The sequence below is a fragment of the Camponotus floridanus genome, unplaced genomic scaffold, assembly GCF_003227725.1.
Source record: "Camponotus floridanus strain SB8 unplaced genomic scaffold, Cflo_v7.5 scaffold8, whole genome shotgun sequence".
NCBI lineage: Eukaryota > Metazoa > Arthropoda > Insecta > Hymenoptera > Formicidae > Camponotus > Camponotus floridanus.
Genome location: NW_020229849.1, coordinates 3,925,091 through 3,945,327, shown reverse-complemented (window position 1 = coordinate 3,945,327; position 20,237 = coordinate 3,925,091). Strand labels below are relative to the sequence as shown.

General features: G+C 37.5%; 1 protein-coding gene across 4 annotated transcripts in view; it reads left to right on the top strand.

Moving 5' to 3' along the window:
• Positions 1-857: 857 nt before the first annotated feature.
• LOC105254925 (forkhead box protein O) overlaps positions 858-20,237 on the top strand; it is a 157,420-nt gene continuing 138,040 nt past the window's right edge. For 3 of the 4 annotated variants that reach the window (XM_025414362.1, XM_011263898.3, XM_011263896.3), the window contains exon 1: positions 859-2,528. In XM_025414362.1, coding sequence (XP_025270147.1) covers positions 2,064-2,528 — 465 coding nt within the window. In that variant the 5' untranslated portion in view covers positions 859-2,063. Of the gene's footprint in view, positions 2,529-20,237 lie in introns of all 4 variants that reach the window. The other variant, XM_011263897.3, reaches the window with a different exon arrangement.

Below are 20,237 nucleotides of genomic sequence, written 5' to 3'. Positions count from 1 at the left end.
GATAGGCACGCAGACCGAAAACAACAGCCGAGTTATTTCGATCGGCCGTTCGTTTGGGAATCTTCGGATTCTACAAGTCGCAGGACAGCGATACGAAAAAGTACCGGAAGGGTTGCCGCAAAATCGAGTCGTAGAAACCATCGGAGGAGGAGGAGAAGGAGAGAAAACGGGGGTTGGGAGGAAGAGTGCGCGGAGAAGTGGTGGGATGGGGCGAAGTGGGGCGAGGGGCGAGGGGCAGGAGATGCACCGCGTGCGAATTCCCTTCCTCGTGGGTTCTGTGCGCAGCGCCGATACCTAAACCCCCCCGAAGGAGGGGTACACGGCGTATATACCCCTTTTCCCGCCCACCCGTTAGATGCGACTCTCGCGCGCTGCACTCTCCAACCCTCCCTCGCGTCGCGTCTCCCCGTTCATTCTACTTCCACCCTTCCCCGTAGATTCCCACGAACGATTCCGTCTCGCTCCTTCTCTTTCTCATCGCTCGCCCCCTCTCTCGTTGCACAAAGTTGCAACCTGTAGCCGTCTCTCTCGCTCCTACTCGTCCTTCTCTCCCTCCCCCACTATACCGTCGGCTTCCCACCCCGGCTTTCTTGTCCCTACCAAGTCGGCGAGCCACCCACCTAGTTCTACGCCACTCTCGAGTACCCTTCGCGCGTCTCTCTTTCGCGCTGCGAGAGCGTTCCCTCGGCCCTCCTTGTCGCACCCACGCCCTCCGCGTCTCTCTCTCGCCATCGCCCTCGCTCTCCCTCGCTCTCGCGTGTCACGCTGTCGGCGATCGGCGCGCCAAAGTGCGGCGACAGGCGTCGCGAATTCGCTTCTCGCGACTTCGGCTCCACTCGGTCGGTCCCGAGCGCCGGCCGGAGGAATTCGCCAGTATGCGCCGCGCTGCCTTGCCGGCAAGTTGTACGTAGTGGTATAGGTTTCCTTTCCTCTCATCTCTGCGAAAGTGCGAGTAGTCGTCGTTCCTTCGAGTCGCAGTGCGAACGATCTAGCGGGTATCCTCCTCCTCCTTTTTCGCCGAGCGAGGGAGAGACGCCGACGACCGTCGTCTCACGCATCGTCTCCCCGAGGATTCGCCACGTGTACGAGAAGCGCGAGATCGAGATCGAGCTCGCGAGGTATCCGCCCACGCTGAGCGCGACAGGCTCGCCGGCTCGATCCGCGGATTCGAGGGTGATCGATGAGAGATACCGAGGAAAACGATCCATCGAGGGAAACGAGGCCAGCAAAGGTCACCGTCAACGCGATCACGCCATCGGCGAGCTCGAGCGAAAATCGCGTCGCCTGTCGGACACGGGGAGGATCACGCCGCGATCAGCAGCCATCATCGTCAGTGACGACGTAGAAGAGTAGACTCGCTCGCTCGTGCTGGCGGGCCAAGTTCCTATCAAAACATGGCCACGTGACCCCCGGACGGCACGGCTTGTAAACACAGAGTTTGACCACGTGGTCTGCTCCCTCTCTCCGCCACGTCGCGCGCCTATCGTCGTTTCTCTCTCTTCGCACCGCTGCTTCCACTCTACCGTCTCTCTCTGCCTCTCGCTCTCGCTCTCTCTCTCTCTTTCGCTCGCTCGCTCGCTCGCTCGCAAGTTTCTCCTCCCGCTGTCGTCGTTATCGCCGTCATCGTCGCCGTCGCCGTGCTTCTCCTTCTACGACTCTCTCGCGCGCAGAACACCGGAATCCTCAGTTGGTTCATCGCCGCCGCCAGTCGCACGTGAGGGCACGATCGAGAGCACGACCGCTCCCCGCGAACTCGTCGCTCGGCTCCGATCCGCGCCTTCCATTGTGGCCGATCCCGGTCGCCCGATCGGTTCCTTCGGTGGTGATGTGTTGAGGAATCCCAGTGAGAGAACAAGTAGCGGCAACGCGCATTAAGTTGACTCGAAACGAGCGCCGAGGACGTACGAAGGCCACGTACATATATGTATATCTAGAGTGATAGTGCGACCGAAACGCAATCTGGATCGTTCCCCTCGCGCGCGGACCAGCTCCCTCGGTGTCGATCTATCTCGCTGCAGTCTCGAGCGTCCCGGATCCCGATCGGATTCCCACCGGAGCGCAATATGATGGATTCGGTTCCGGTCTCGGCTACGGGGTCGATGACCCCGTCGCAGCAACAGCAACAGCAGCAGCAGCAGGCGCAGAAGAAGGGGGTCTCCTTTGAGTTCTCGACGTCGCCGGACCTGGAGACCGGCTTCGAGCCGCAGACCAGAGCGCGCTCCAACACCTGGCCGTTGCCGCGACCCGAGGGATACGTGGAGGGCAACGCGCCCACCGCCAAAGAGGGCGCCGAGGGTGGCACGCCACCCCATCAGACGCAGCTGTCCCAGGGCGGTCTCCTGACGGTGAAGAAGAACTCGTCGAGGAGGAACGCCTGGGGCAACCTCAGCTACGCCGACCTCATCACCCAGGCCATCACCAGCGCGCCCGATCAGCGGCTCACTCTCTCGCAGATCTACGAGTGGATGGTCCAGAATGTCTCCTACTTCAAGGACAAGGGTGATAACAACAGTAGCGCCGGCTGGAAGGTAAGCGAAGGACGCTTTTTCCTACGCGAATGCTTTAGCTTCTAGCTCTAGAAGAAGTCGCTCTTCTCGAGGATGAGAGATCGCGACTTGCGACTCCTCCCAAGTTCTCTAATCTTTGAAGATTTCATGAGGCCACGCGTGGCCTCCGAGATAATTCGTGAACCGATACGCAAACGACCCGGGAAGATATTAAAGTCCGTATCGACAAGTTAATTTCGTATTAATTATTCTTCTCTATAATAACTCACAGCCTTATCTCATCGTCGGTCGTTCGTCCTTGTTTTTCGTCTTGGCGCAAATGCGCAATAAAATTTTCCGAAAACGATGACTCACGCGAAACGCGCGATAAAAACGCTAAAAAAGTCTACGCGTTCCTTCCTCGAGTCGAGAATTTCATTTAATGCAAGAAGCGCGCGATTTTTATCACGGGTAATCCGAGTTAAGTTCCCGGGCTAAGAGTGCGCGAGCCATGCGAGGCCCAAGTCTCTCACCGGGAGAGTCACGTTTACAGTGGTATAAAAACTTCCGTTCTGTATGGAAACAATTGTGACACGCGACAGTGCGAAGGTTAGACCTGCGAGAATTCATCCGGCAGGAATTCGTGCGCACGTAACGATTTTTTTGATGATTCACGTCGCGATTACATTACGAACGGACGTTTCAGACGGCGAAGCCTTTAGCCTTCGGAAGCGACTCTATTTTATTTAATATTTTTTTTTTCTTTCAACGCACTTTATAAATCATGAGCTTTTAATAATTTTCAATTATTAGGCTGACCATCTTTCGTCGATTAATCCTTATATAATTTCCGTTGATGGTCCCCCGATCGTCAAGATGTTACTCATAAATTCTTATTTTTTTAATTAATGGAAACAATGAGTATATCTCAAGTAACCTGGAATTACGCTTTATCGTTGATAAGAAGGAGCTTCTATCTAGATGATAAAGAAAGGATAATAATAAGTACACATGAAATGTCTCTTTCAACGGGAATCAAATCTATTTACATAAATTGCATACGCACGTCGTAAAAACTTAAAAATTTTATGATTATATCGCATTATATGATCTTTGGAGGAAAATAAAGTCATCATCACGCAGACACGAAAAGCATAACTGATTATTACACGAGTAAAACGGAATTTCAATTAAATTATAGACTTATAAATCATGAATTCATGATTAATAACGGAATAGCTCGCATAAACGACAGTTGATCTTTTAATGAAATTAAACAAATGTAACGAGAATACGAGTCGAACAAAACATTAGAACTGTGAGGCGGGTGTTTATGTTAAACTATTGAGCGCGGCGCACATAATTAAAACGTTAATAATGTATTATAGCGTTTACAATTATAAAGCTCGAGCTTCTGGGTCGGCGAGTTCGACGTTACACGTTACGTATGACCGGCGAGATATCTCGTTTTCGTGTTTCGTTACACTGTTCACTAATTAGTCATCAACATTTCGAAGTAATTCAATCTTGAAAACTTGCAGTTGCGCGTGTGCAATCGTTAATAGTCTTCTGCGTAAATTACGTTTCTCGACGTGCGAACTTGCTTCGTTCCAACGACACTTTAAACAGCGAGGAAAAGAAAAAAAAAATTGTTCAACCTGAATATTTGTCAATCTTTTTGCATCTTTAATTTTATCCTTACGTCATTTCTTAATCATCTTTCATAATTTTTAATATTTTTAATATTTTTATAGAGAAAGAAAGAGAGAGAGAGAATTGTTAAATTTACATTTTTTTTTATTAAATATAATAGTTAAGGTAAAAATTATACAAATAGTTTATTATTTTTATCTTATTTTATATTATTTAAGATTTTTCACAATTCATGGAGAGATAGAGACATGTATTTGTCAATTAATATCATTTTATTAAAATGAAACAGTAAAAGATTCGAGTCAATCATTCATAGCATTTACAATATTAGCCATTTAATTATTATAAAAAGTTTAAAAAACTGTAACGAATCTTTTTGCTATTGGCATTCGCGGATTGATACTATTAATACTTGGAATACACAGGGATATTATATAAAAGAAATAAATCAATATTACTGCAAGAAATTGTATATATATATATGTATATTTCCAACTGTGTACGCATGATTAAAGTAAAGTTATGTTTTGACGAATTGAAGTTGTTTTGACACGTGTGAAGGAAGTTATTGCAATTCTTATCGAGAGCTAATAGCGTTCCAAGTTTAAGGACCTCTCGTAATTCTTGAGCGCCTAACGCACCAATTGTCACAAATGTGTTTTTCTTTCATATTTTCCTCTCGCTCTCGACTCTCCGTCATTTAAATGAAATACTTGAAAAAAATCGCCGTCGTTAGGGACACCTTTGGTCGCTCAATTATCGCGTGTCGAGCCGAGGCGTCAAACTCGCGACAAGAATCCGCGCTAAAAATCCACGGAGGCGACGGTCGCATCCGCAAACTTGCGGATGCAAGTCGCGCAGAGCGACGGCTGCAGCTGTGGCATGCAGTCACGTGGCGCAGATATTTATGTGTGTGTGTGTGTGTATTTTTTTTATTTAAATGACATTAAAATAGAATTTAAAAAAATATTTTTTTAAATTTACGAATCTTTAAATATACATATTTTATATAACATAAAATTTTATAAAATTTTATATATAAAAATTTTATAAAATTTTATATATATAAAAAAATTCACATATATATATTTTTTTTAAATTCAAAAAATTACGGAAAACTTATAAGTGAAAAAAAAAATATATATATATTTTTTTTTCGTCTTCTGTGTTTCCCGCGCGCATACGGGAATGCATACCGATGGGAAATGGCAGCGCGGGAAGAGTTTAAGGCCCGTTCGCACCGTCGTTCATTCGCGGGATTGTCGTCATCGACGTCACGCCGGGTCGAAGTACACGCATAAATCGATGCCGCCGGACGGACAATCGTCGTCGCTCGTTTCGCTCTCTACGGACGACGTTACGGCGCGCATTATTTATGCGCGGCTTGTGTGCGGCACGCGAAAACGCCTGGACGAAAGTTCAGGGATACGAGTTCCGAGAACCGAGGAAAAGGAAGAGATTCTTCATCTCGTGTGCCTAGTTATTTCCACGCGTTATTTCGTTCCTCCGGATGCCTCATCGGTCATCGGCGGATCATGACGATCGAAACCGAGGGAATCGCGAGGAATCGTGTATAAGGCTCGTGACCGATGACCGTGAGTCCTCCTCTCTTCGATATCATCGGGAATACGGTTGCATTTTAACCGACATTAACGAGATGTAGATGTCATGAGTGGAACTTATTCATGAAGCGCGCGTCTTATCGCCCTTTTTACATCAAGGTCCTTCTGCACTTATATATATGTGTGCACTTATCTCACGTGCGCGCTATTAATTACGTTGCTACAAATTATATATAGTTATGGTAACATTGTTGTAACTCGAGTAACGAGCGCAATAATTGGTGCTCTCTCCGGCGTGCAATCGCGCTTCTGCTCTCGTCGAGAAATTTTATTAGCTCGCGCGCGATAACGACGGACGATGTGCGTCTTGTCTCGTCTCGTCTCGTCTTGTCTCGTCTCGGCGTGATGTGAATTTAACTTTACGCGTGAATCGGTCAGACCTTCGTCAGACGTGGTCGACTGGCCAGGTGCGAGACATCCTAGGACACGAACGCGCAGATTTACTCGTCAGTTTTAATTGCCCAACTTAAGATCGCAAGATTTAAAAGAAAAACGTACAATTCAATTTACAAATTACAACCTGTAATAAACGATGCGTTATAGCTCTATAAGAGACACAAAAGAGAGATGGGGGACTGAAAGGATTCACAATCTTCTGCTGGGATGTGAAATCCTTGACCTATCGTTGGATAGATCAGCCTAATTCTCTTCCCCCTTCCCTTTTATATAGGAGGTATGGAATTCTAGCGCGTTAGAGAAGAGGTGTCGAGGAGCCAAAAGGTCACTCATCCGTCTGGTTTGAAGATCAACGTTGACTGGCGCCCGTCATTACAAAGCTCTCTCTCTGTCCCCTGTTCCCTCCTCCCCCGTTCCTTTCTCTGATCGTCGGTCTCTCTCAGTATCATCCTTCCATGACGATTAGAGACGACGAGCTCTTACGATCGACAGCGAGCTCGACTCGAGAATGTCCGACCTTCTCAGTTTCTTCGCGATATCTCCTCACGTTGTTACGGCACGGTAGATACTGGAACGTTATCGGTCAGTGAAATCAGAACACCACGGAGGATCCTGGACTCTCTACGAGATCGTTATCGCCGAATTATCTCCGGTTTCTTGGGGAAAGAGAGAAAGAGAGAGGGAGCCTCGACCTGGAGCGTAGGGGCTCCTCGACTTTATCTTTTCATGCGGCGCATTGTCTGATAATTAAAATTGTCATGGTCGTTAAATCCAAGGTGTGGACTTTGGGACTAATTTGCGATATCAAAGCTACTTGTATATCGCTCGCAAAAGTCGCACGAAAGAATAATATTTTTCGGATAAACAGCGCGTATAATTTTTCCTCGACGTCAAACGACAATCGTGGGCAAATTATAATTTTTTCACTCGACAATTTTACATAAGAAAGAATTAATATTACATGAGAGACTATTAATTTCGTCGCGTGTCATAATGAGGGATTTCCAAGGAATTGTGATTGATATTTTAAATAGGACTAATTATGTGGCAATTGTTGAGCCCGGAAAAAATTATAAATGCACCTGGATAGCTTCATGGTGTTCTGATTTCCCTGAACAACGCCTTGCGTGACAGTATCTCACGCGAAGTTACCTTGTAACTCTGACGTCGTTGTTTCGCAATTAGTGCGATAAGCACTGTCGACATGAAACAGTGATATATTGTGCGAATATAAAATAGAGAGGCGATTCGCAATCTTCAAATAAAGTAGGAATCCGCTTGACGGGAAGCGATAAAAATTTGCATGTCAAGATGTAGAAGATTCTGTGCCGGTAATTGATTTATCACAGATATTCCTGTAAGCACGCACATTTCGCAGACGTTACATTACGTTTATAGTACGTTTATATCTACGGTTGTTGCGTAAACGCGTCGAAATAGTTTCGTCGAGATGCGATAGGCGCATCAAATATATCGAAGGTGATTAATCGTAAACGATAATGGGATACTGGCGGCGTAAAATAGATATGAGCGACATCGAACTGCTAGTCCCCCGGTTCTACTGTTCCACGATTTGATTCGATAATTATGACGGTCCCGATACGGATTGAGTGCATTAAAACGAGGCATAAAGACAGTAATCGACCATATAAACTTTTAACGAGACATCATCGACTTAATGAAAAGCAGTCGCCGCTTCCTAATATTTCCGTCGGGCCGGCTCGAAGGATTGATTGCAAATCATTCTACGGAACGGAGCACATATTAGACTTTGTGTATTATCTGATACATAATTACGAAAAATTTACAAAGAGCGAAATATAAAATATATTCCCGCATAAAATAACGCTCATAAAAATTTAAATGGTGATAATTGCCTAATTAACTAGCGGCTAAAATAATCAAATTAATCTAGCTAAAATTAGAAGTAAGAATTAAGAAAATAATTATTAATTAAGAAGATAGAATGAAAGTAAAAGATGAAATAATAGAGATAAGAAAAGCAGATATATATCTTTATCTTACGTTTATTACTTCACTTTTTATTTCCATTCTACTTTTTCTTCGAATAATGATTTCCTTAATTCTTATTTTGAATTTTAGTTAGATTTATTTTAACTACCTAGTTAATTATCACAATTTAATTTTTTATAAGTGCTATTTTATGTTTTATTATGTAAAACATTCATTATATATTTCACTTGTCAAATCAATAATATTCAAAATACGTATAATATCAAAATCAATATAAATACAAATTGACAGTGTTCAAAATAATATCAAAATTATCGCCCATTGTAATTATTACTGAGAGAATTTTTGTTTTAAAAGAAGAATAATTTGTTAAATGAATCTCTCGGATAATTGTGAGTAAAATTTTGCAAAATTTCTAAAAAAAACTTGGAACAATTCGAGATGCGTGTATCGTTTCGTATCCCGCGCGTGAACAAATTAGTGGGAGCGTAAATCATGCAAAATCGCAAGCGCGCGGCACAAAGTGCCATAATCGACGGAGCGAAAAATTCACTCCGCAACTCCGAGTTTTTCCACGGAAAAGCGCGCGTTTTATCACGCAGTCATTAAGCGAGGGTTAACGGCGCAATTAGCGTGAATCGCCGGCAGACCGCCCAACGCGTTTCGAAAATTACTCGCGTTATGTATAGAGTGTAATCTTACCGGATCGGAGGATCAAAATTTCCAAACGTAAATTACATTATTGAAAAATTTTTTTTCGAAATATCGATCTTCGCTCAGCAAAATTGATTTTCAAATTTTTTTCTCCCTCGAATTTATCAAGTATTTTCGTTTAAATTAAAACTCTTTCTAAAGACATTATTAAGAAATTTAAAAAATTAGTCAATATATTTTACTATTCGATTAAGAAATTAGAAAAACGTATTAAGAAATTAAATTTTATTATTAAGAAATTGGAAGCTGTCATTAAGTTGTGTTATTAAGAAATTTAAAAAATTATTTAAATGAATAAATTTTATCATTTACATTTTTCTGAAGCTGGTATTTTCAATTTTGAAAACTTTCAAACAAAATAAAAATCGAAAATAAAATCTTAAATAAAATCAAATAAAATCAAAGTAAAGTCAGTTTTAAATAAAAAAAAAGGAAAATAAAATCCACACACGTTTATGAGCATCATTTTTCTATTCTCGAACACGCGCTCTCGATACACTAGCCCCAAAATTCCTTTCCCCGATACGCAGTGCGTATTTCGAGTCGTAGACGCGCTCGGTTGAGTTTAAAGGAGGCTTTCCGCGTTATTTTTGCACGACCGGCGTCGTTGCCGCGTCTCTCTTTCGCCGATCATTCTCTCTTCCAGTTACACTCTCCACGATCCTCTCCCGTCTCTCTTCCATTCTCACTCTGTCTCTTTCCTTTCCGTTTCGGCCTCCGTGTGCGATCTTGCGACGCTACCATGTTGCCAATATCGTCATCTCGAGATCATCTGCTCCCCCGCCCACTTTCTGGGCCCGGTGCGATCGGGACCAGTAAAAGTTTCCATCGGGAATCCTACATTCATCAGTTCCTCGGACTCGTTTCGACACGACGGTCCAATCCATTCATTCCCTCTTGCATCATTTCATATTTCGTTGAGGACAATTTTTTGAGAAGAGAGATGAAACGTTTTCTAAACGTTAGTTGCAATATAAAGTTTGTCTTTATACTGTAATCTCATTGTAAATATAAAATATAAAATCACTCGCGATATATTACGGTTATAATTTAATTATATTAACAATAAATTATCATAAAAAACAGCAGCAATATATAATTTTTTCAACTTGTTTCACTTATATATTCGCTCATCACTGTAATTATTAACATTCATAATCGAATATTATGTTTATTTCCACGTAATCGGAAAATTACATATCGGAGAAAGTCCGAGGAATTTTTTCCTCTCTATCGGAATGTCGAAATTATGCCTGGAAGGTAATATAAAGAAATGTATATAAAAAAGTAAAAAAAAGAAAAATTCCTTCACACAAGGTTATCAAATGCAATTTTATCGCATTTTTTATATTTATATCAAAAAGATAAGTATTCATACATTTTATATTTATATCAAAAAGATAAGTATTTACACGTTTAAATGATCTTTACAAAAATATCACTTTTGATTTTGAATAAAGAATTATAAATATTTAGATTTGCATATTTTTTATGTCTAAGACTCGGGGATCACTCTGGATAAATTATTTATTTTATTAACTGTTATAATTAATTATTATAATTATTATTTAGAGTTCTTAGAGATTTTATGTATACATTTGTATATATAATTATTGTATAATTAAATATATATTATATAAAATTTATCGGCATACTTGTAAACTGAGAGAAAACGCGATCCGTGACGTATTCGGTCGAGCGGCGAGACTCACCGTATCGAAAGTATATATCCGTTTTCTTCTTTGAAACTGTAGCTGTCAGTGTCTCGGGGTTCCATGGTCAACACTCTATTCACCTTGCCTGGAGCAAGGCTGCGATTCTCTCGCCGGTAAATTGCGACAGAATCATGTCGGCTGCGCTTTACAACCGCGCTTCTCGATTCCGCTCTTCTGCTACTCGCGACATCGCAGAGAATCCGCCTTTCTCCCGGTAAAATTTCTCGCCCGGAGCAATTTTCTCGATAACTCTTGGAGCGTTTCGTTCGTGAGCGAGACGACTCTTCTTTACGGTAAATCTGAATGCCACCGATCGAGCCAGGAATCGACCACGAGTGCTGAATTTTACTTTTGAAAGACCGACCGGTCAATAAATAGCGTATAGACGGATTCATATTCACGAATTTGCAATTTCTTATTCGCAGACGCGCAAAAAAATTTTTTTTATTTAATTTTATACGTACGCACGTATAGAGAATGTCATTTAACGTTTTCGGAATTTTAAACGAGGCTCTTAGTTGATGAGAGAATGGAATTTTAACCGATTTATCTCTTAACTTTTTCTTTCTTTTTTTGACATTTAACTTAAAACGCGCACGCAAGTCTACTTGCAAATACTGTTAAGATTGACTCGTGTCGAAACTAAATATAGAATCGTATTTCGTAATCCTTTCGCGCACCTTTAAATCTTACAATTCCTAAACTTTCTTCTTGTTTCTCGAAAGCACTCGATACCTTGACATTTTCGCCGAGAGAGAAAATTAAGTTATTGGGGGGGGGGGGAGATATTTCCGTGCTTTAATTAAAAAACAATTTTAATTCGCGTGTCGCTGTGATATTTAAATGTCGAATATTCAAGAAAAGATGGGTCTCGCGAGAAACGACGATGACGTACCCGTTGCCTTCTGAAATGAGGAAAAATTTGAACGATCGAATCGGCGTCCTCGACATTTCGCAGACGGATTGTCGTCCCGCGAGTCGTCATCCTGCCACGTGATCGAAACGGATGCGTATTCTCACGGCGACGGTATTCCGGTGGCGCGCTTCCTCTCGCACGCTCTTCTCCTCTTGAGAAAATGCGCGCGTGAGGAGGAGTCGCGTGTTGCATGCGCGCCGATCGGCGCTCGCGCGTTCCACGCGATGACGTAACGCGCGCGGATATATAATGCACAACCGCGCTCCTCTCACGTAACGTACCCTTGACTCTCCTAATGAGTATCGCACATTCGTTACGTACGTTGCGCTTCACGGAACGGATATATCTACGCGCACGCGGACGAGCGAGTTGCGGCCGCGAATTAGCGCGAACGCGCCGAGTAATATCCACATGCGGCACGTATGATCCAATGCCACGGTGAAGATCGCCGATCGAGTGCCGCCTCGTCGCGATCCGCGTGGATATTTCCAGGTCGTAATAATATTTTCTCGTTTCAACGCAGCGTCGATTATCGTAGTGTTACGAATTGCAAGACTGATTGTGAAAACTGTCTGATTGATATGTTTTTAAAAGTCTAACTCGTGCTTCGCCAAAGAGATAATATTATAATAGACACTTGTAAGATTTAAATGTTTATTATAATGTTAGAAATTGCAGGATTCAATATTATGTAAGACTGTGTACCTTCTATTATTATTTTTCTAGAATTTTATAATTCGCTCTTTTAGTTCATTTATCAACATACTTAAGATTGTCAAAATTGAGGCGAGATGTATCACGAATTATTCAAAGATTAAAATGTTTATTATAGCGTATATAATTATTCAAAGATTAAAGTATTTATTATAATAAGATTTAGTTTATTTAGTATATTATTTTAAGATTTAAGTGTTTATTATAATGTTAAAAATTGCAGGATTAAATGATATAAAACTGTGTACCTTCTATTACTACTTTTCTAGACTCTTAATTCGTTTTTATCAACATACTTAAAATTGTCAAAATTTAAGCGAGATTTATCACGAATTATGCAAAGATTGAAATGTTTATTATAATATATTATAATTATTAAAAAGGTTAAAATATTTATTATAATATTATAAATATTTATTGTAAAATTGGATAAAATTATTTATTATATCAGCATTCTCCTATTAGTCTTTTAAAATTTTAATTTACAGTACATTTATTAAAATACAAGATCGTCAAAATTTAAAACGAGATGATATCATGAGTTATTAAAGATATTAAGATATTTATTATAATATGTTATAATTATTCAAAAATTAAAATATTTATTTTTTATAATGTTATAAATATCGTAAAAAAACTGGATAAAACTGTGCACTCTTATATTATTATTTTTTGAGAATTTTAATTCGCAGTTCATTTATTAAAATATTAAAGCAAGCTCGTCAAAATTGAGATTTATTATAATTTATTCAAAGATAAAATGTTCATTATAATGTTGTAAATTGTAAGATTGTAAGATTATAAAACTATACACTGTCTTATTATTGTTTTTCTAGAATGATAATCCGAAGTTCAATAAAAATGCTAAAACAAGATCATCAAAGTTGAGATAAGATTTATCAGGAACTGAAATAGATTGAAGTGTTTATTATAAATTGTAAGATTGAATTACAAAAATATGCACTGTCCTGTTATTACTTTTCCAGAATATTAATTCGAAGTTGATTATCAAAATGCTAATCATCAAAGTTGAGATAAGATTTATCGCGAATTAATCAAAAATAGATTAAAACATTTATTATAAGTATATATTATAATGTTATTAATATATTATAAATTTTGTTAAACTAGATTATAAAACTATGCACAGTCTTATTACTATTTCTCTAGAATATAATCCGAGATTACATAAAAATGTTAAAACAAAATTATCGAAGTTGAGATAAGATTTATCGGGAATAGTTCAGAAATAGATTAAAGTGTCATAAATTGTAAGATTGGGTTACGAAACTATGCACTATTACTATAAACTGTCCTATTACTATTTTTTTAGAATACTACTCGTGGTTCAATGCTAAAACAAAATCGTCAGAGCCTAAGACTTATTAAGGAATTGTTCAAAGACAGATTCAGGAAGACGGCTTTTTTGACACGCTCCAAGTGTAACTATCTTAGACTTTGAATAATTGTTAAAAAAAAATGAAAACAAGAGAGCTTTGAAATGGAGATGTTACCGTCCGCAACATAATTAGCATGTTTCTTCATATGTGCATATAAAAAAGCACTGATCGCTTTATAACTATCTCATTATACGCAGTTTTATTTAATCTCTCCATCTTATTTCCGGTAGTGTTCCTTATGATACGTGTGCTTGCCACGTGTAGGTAAGACCTGATTATTATACTTAAGTGGCTGCCATCCATATTTCTGAAACGCGACGGAGCTTTACGAATGTTTCGCGTACGTTTTTAGTTACTTTGAATAATGATCGGCAGTAGCGTAATTATAATCTCTAGTGTAAAGACTCCCCGGGAGATCAGCATAGGTCACCTCGACTGATCCCTAAAGGGGTCACGGCACCAAACTTCAGATAATCGTAACGAATAAAGATTCGCTGACCAATGAGATCCTCGATGCGCACTGCGAAGAAACACGCGACGATTTGTAAAATGTGATGTGTATAAAATGACATCGCGATATATATTATATATTTACACGAATCGTGAATTCAAACGAGAATAAGTACCGATATAAAATTATGTAACGCGTATTTCTCGCGTCGCGCGTCCTGTCAGCTGTTACGAAAAAGACGATGCTAATCTTTTATAATGTTTCTATAATCGATAGTGCAGGATATTATGTGACGATCAAGATTATGCAATTATGCAGAATTATGATTCGTAGAAGGATACTCGAGTGTGTAGGTTTTACTCTTACATGTTACTTTCAATCAAACATAATTACGCTAATATAAACGTCTATATTTAATCGGAAAAAAGAGATTTATGCGTATAAAATAAATTAATATTCCCCGGCTAAATAATTGGCGAAGCAAGGCAAGTGAACACTAAATTACGCAATAACAGTTAAAGTTTTATAATGATGATATTTCTCTCTTCAAGTTTATTATCTTATAAAGTTTATTAAAAAGCGCAGCAGACTTTCTTTCTCTCGTATTTTCTTTTAAATTTGATATTTGACGTGGACGTGTAATTTTAAGAAACAATGTCATTTTTTTAAATATGTACATCTATATATTTACATCTGTGTGTATCTATATGTACATATTTTTCCGCTCTTACTTTTCTCAGTAAATATTTTGTAAAATAAAATGTATTTTTTAAATTGTAGTGTAAAAAAAAGAAAAGACATTTTCTCTTTGCATGATGTACGAATTATTATATAATTAATATTACATATATATACATACACATATACATATATATATATATATATATATTTATTTATTTATTTATTTATTTATTTATATTTTTCCTATATATTTCAAAAAAATGTATTTTATTTAACAAAATATTTGCGTGCACTGGAAAAAGCAGCTGTCTATTTACAATTTATAAAACATGTAAAAAAGAAGAATTTTCAAATCACTCTTTTACGGATGTCACCTGATATAAACACCAAGAGAGGATCTAATTCAAGCAAGTTCCCGCTAACACAAAAATCTATTTCTTACTCCGACTATTTTCACGTGGAAACTTCCGTTTCTCTGTCAAATATGGAAACTTCGTTTATCACTTCTGGAGACGAAATGGCGAGAGGTGAGGTGAGGTGAGGTGAGGAGGAGGAGGAGGAGGAGGAGAAGGCTGCGCGTCCTCGGCGGTGTGTTTCATACTTCTATACGATGCATCTGTACCAATTGGTGTCCGGCCCCCCTCCGATTCTCGAGGCACTGACCTCTCGTGCCATTTAACCGCCCTTCTCCACCAAACCGATCTCTCCCTCCTTTCGCGACGACCAAGTCCAAGCATCATCGTCTTCGTCATTCCTGCCGCGTCCCTAATTTTTTTTTTTTTATTAAATTCGACCCGACGATCCACGGCCTCTGTGTCGTCATCTCTTATCTTTTCCTCTAACGCGATAGCGCTCGATACATACGTTATTCTCCATCCGCATATGACGGTATATGCTCGTTACACGCTCGTTGCACTCGCGTTCCGGAATCTGCGAGTGTACGCTGTGTGATGCGGCAGAGAAGATATAAATTTTCCGATACGAATTTTTTTCGTTATAAAAGGCTTTAATCATTTTCACGGGAATGTAAAAAAATAGTTATTTCGATTCCTGCGAAATATTTAGTTAATATTTACGGCACATTCTGCCGTTTGTAATATAATATGAGAGTTGCATGTTTGTTATCATTCGTAGGAATAATTTTTTTTTCTAAAATGGCGATACATCGAGTATAATATTGCATGTCGATCAGAATTATATTTGCATACATAGTAATTTTTTCAAATTTATTCAAATATATATGAAAAAAATTGCATTATAAATGAAATGTTGAATTAATAATTTCCTGATTAGCGTAAAAAAATTCAATGTCGGCAGTAACTTATCCTTTTATTAGTTTACATAAAAAGACAATGTTTGAAGATGCATATACTTAAGTTTCCTTTTTAGATGCATTGTATGTAAAAGAGTAACAATTGATAATTGATCGCTCAAGAACGTGATATCTCTCGAGGCAATTACAAAATTAAAACGTTAGAGCCTTTTCGATGCAACACCGTCACCCGGCAACGCGACATGTCTATTTTCAAAGTTGTAGCTCATTTCACTAAGATATGGGCGTGTCTTATTCCACTATACTAATAAAGGGTCGTCTACTCCGCGCGCGATGTCATACTGACACGTGTGGTCAGATAGGAGCTAGACAAACGTGTCGTGTACTCGAGTTACATGTCGTGGAACCGATGATACCCGATAGTCTGATCTGTCCATTTCTATGATTTATTCTTCGCGACTGAATAAAGCAAAGGCGCTGCATCCTAATTCATTTATTTCCTCTCGACGAAAATAAATAATGTTACAGATCGCGCGATACAAAAAAAAAATACAAAAAAAATGCGCATCGTTTCTCGTTCCGAGAGTACCGTACGTATTTGGAGAGAGAGAGAGAGAAAGAGAGAAACGCCAGAGAAGTGAAATGGAGGAAGTCCGCGACATTTTAAATAAATGCAGTTTACATAACGATGTACACGCGCAAATCACCTTTTCTCTCGAACGTGTATTTCCACGAGAAATATTACTGCCGCGAGGCTCGCGTGCACTTTCCGCGTCATTCTAATTAAGTTTTTCCTTGCGTTTCCCGTCTGACGTAAAGGGAAAACGCGTCCTTTCGCGGGATACGCTCTTCTCTCTTAAACTATGGGTAAACGAAAAAATATATATATTTTTTAGAAATAAATTAAATGAGAAATTAATTATGTCAATAGTACCTCTCGGTTCATCTCAAGTACTTACAAATCATGCAGAAAAAAAATAATAGTACGATATTTTTGTAATATATTTTCCTCACACGTATAAATGTAGTAAAATATTTCCTAATGTAAAACGATATGCATACACGTGTAAAACAGAATGGATATAATGGGATTGCGGATAATTACGAAAAATTCTTACGGCACATAGGCCTTGATAACGAATGAACGTGATGGATGTGAAAAGAGCCGAATAGTAAAGCCGAATCCTTTCATTTCTACTTCTCTTTTTCATGCAGAAAACGATGTTACCATACTGTTGAATCTTTAGTTTCAAAAAATGTATATATCCGAATATATGTATATGTGATCGCTTTTTTCCTCCTTTTCGTCCCTTGTATATACACAATGCATAGATGGTTATATCCCGTGATTTTTCGAAAGAACGACAGTAACGTTAATACAGAACAAAGCTATTATCGGTTTATATGAAGGTAGAGTGTTTAAAAAAATTCACAAAGCATTAATTAATTTAGCCCTTTAACTTTAAATATTAATTAATTAATTTCTTTGAGCTCGATGCTTCTTTTTCGATTAGCGAAACTTTGTAATTATTTTTTCATATTTTAATTCATTATTGTACGATTTATAATTCATATTAATAATTAGCGGACAGATGATACAATTTTTTAATTTAAAGGTAATTAACTAACTAAATAATTTAAGTAGATTACTATATAAATTATTATTTTATTAGAAGAAATATAAGAATATATAATGTAGAAATCATATATTATAGATATAGTGATGGATAAAAATATAAATGATGGAAATATAGAATAACATTTGAGTTTCTCATATTTTTTGCAAAATAAAGAGAAACATAAACCTTGTAAAACGAAATAAAATCTCTCAATATTAACAGCAGGAACCTCTAAATTTTCGTGCTCTTGACATGGAAATTATACGCACGTCTTAAATTTATTTTGATTATGAAATTATTTTGATTCGAAACTTGTTTGTCATTCTTCTGCTAATTATTAATTATGCGAATTGTAATACACAAATCATATAGTAATAAAAACAACATGATAATTTTAATAACGAAATAAGACACTCGGATGGCAATGCGTGAATTATTTCGAACATTAATTGTTCACGAAAATTTTAAGGCATATGCACATATGCCAAGTTATAGATTCTCTTGGTTTGAGACTTCTATAACACCCCATTTTCCTGTCTACATCTCTCCAGGGGGGTAAAAGGGGGTGTTATAGAAGTCTCAAACCAAGAGAATCTATAACTTGGCATATGTGCATATGCCTTAAAATTTTCGTGAACAATTAATGTTCGAAATAATTCACGCATTGCCATCCGCGGTTGTGGGCTCTTATTGCTCGTTATTAAAATTATCATGTTGTTTAAATATATAGAGCCGAATAATTTACCAATTCATATAGTAATAAGTTAAAATAATTACAAAATTCTGCTAATCGAAAAAGAAACAGCACACGTTCAAACAGTTAAATTAATTAGAATTTAAAAACTAAATTAATTAATTCTCTATATTTTTGTATCGTAATTGAATATTTTATCAAAGTGCATAATAAAAAATTTTCCTATTTTGTATTTTTGCATCGTAAATAGTTAAGCATTTCGGCAAAATGCATAGCAATAAAATTTTTCTATTTTTGGTCGTGTGTCGATTCGTCCCCCGCTTCCGCAGGAAAAATGGACATCGGCAGTAAGATCCGCTTATCTCTCGACTATATTGGAACCCGATATTGCCGCAATTGGAAGGAAACTTTAGAGAAAGATTCTGATAAGGATTTTTGGGCGATTTTTGGCGAAAGGATTACTTGAAATATATTGTGTCATATCGCAAATTTATCCAGAATATCGAGATACCATCTCGAAGGACAATCTCATTTCTAAAGTTAATTAACTTTAGAAATGAGATTTCGCATTGAACGTCATTTTATTTCCCTATCATAACAAAATATCAAAACGTTGACATTTTTGGCACTTGTGTATGCTACTGATACAACAATTTGATATTTATTTTTTAAATAACTTTTATTTTGACGTGTTTGTGTATATTGTATATGTGCGTATAACTGGCTAATATTATATTATCTTTATGTTGTTCAGCTGAATGTTAATACAAGTGTGGATAAATTCATATAATGTGAGGAAAGGGGAGTAACGTACATAACTTTTAATATAATTCATATGATGCCAATAGTTGAATAAAAATTCGTTCCTTCTATTTAAAATAAATTTATTAAAAGAAAAATACATGAAAAAATAACACGTACTGATTATCTTTAATGTCTATAATATTTGTCTGAATTATGAATTATTATCTTTAATTTTTTAATTTTTTAATTTTTAATTTTTTCATTTTTCAACAATGATATTTAATAACGAATAATATTATATATTATAGAGATTATAATTTTTGATATAATATTACTTTTTGATATAATATTACTTGTGTATGTGTGTGTATAATAATAATTCTATTGAATAATATACACGATATGTCAAATCAATGACAGGTGTTGCTGAATAAATATTAACATTTACATCGCATATTTGTACAAGATTTAATTATATACTCGGTCGGTATGATTTTTTTTTTTTTTTTTTTTATAATTCAATAAGTCTGTAACTTCAGATAATAATATACCAATATGATTAAATGTTGATCTTAGAAAAAGTCTGCGACATACACGCTTATCACGGATTATCGCGCGATTATATTAAAGATGTCTGGAAGATGTCATTTGTACAAGTTTCTTTAGCTGAGCATTTTAAAACCGCGATTCCGATCCATTTTCTGTAAGTGTGAGTGAAAGAGAACTGTACAACATTTTAACACCGAGATAAATAATTTATAGACTGATATGCTTTTTTTTTATGGAAAAATTTTATAATATTCCCGAGAAGAAAATAATTTTAATATTTTAATTTTTTATACTTTAATATTTTATATTTTAATGTTAATATTTTAATGTTAATATTTTAATGTCGTGATAATAAAAAATTATATTGCGAATATTATTTTTTCAAAAAATTGTGAAATATAACTTTGATGCATTATAATAATAATTTTCATTGCTATTTTTTTATAAATATAAAGCTGTGAATCGAAATAATTTGATAAGAGCTACATCACACAGTAGAATAGAATTAACAATGTAGACGTGTATTTATTGTGTGGAAGGATTTTTTTTCAAAATCCACGCTTATGAAAGCAATGCGAAATCAACGAGAAATCGCGAATACAATCGAACAAGTCGCTTTTATCTTGATTCATATTG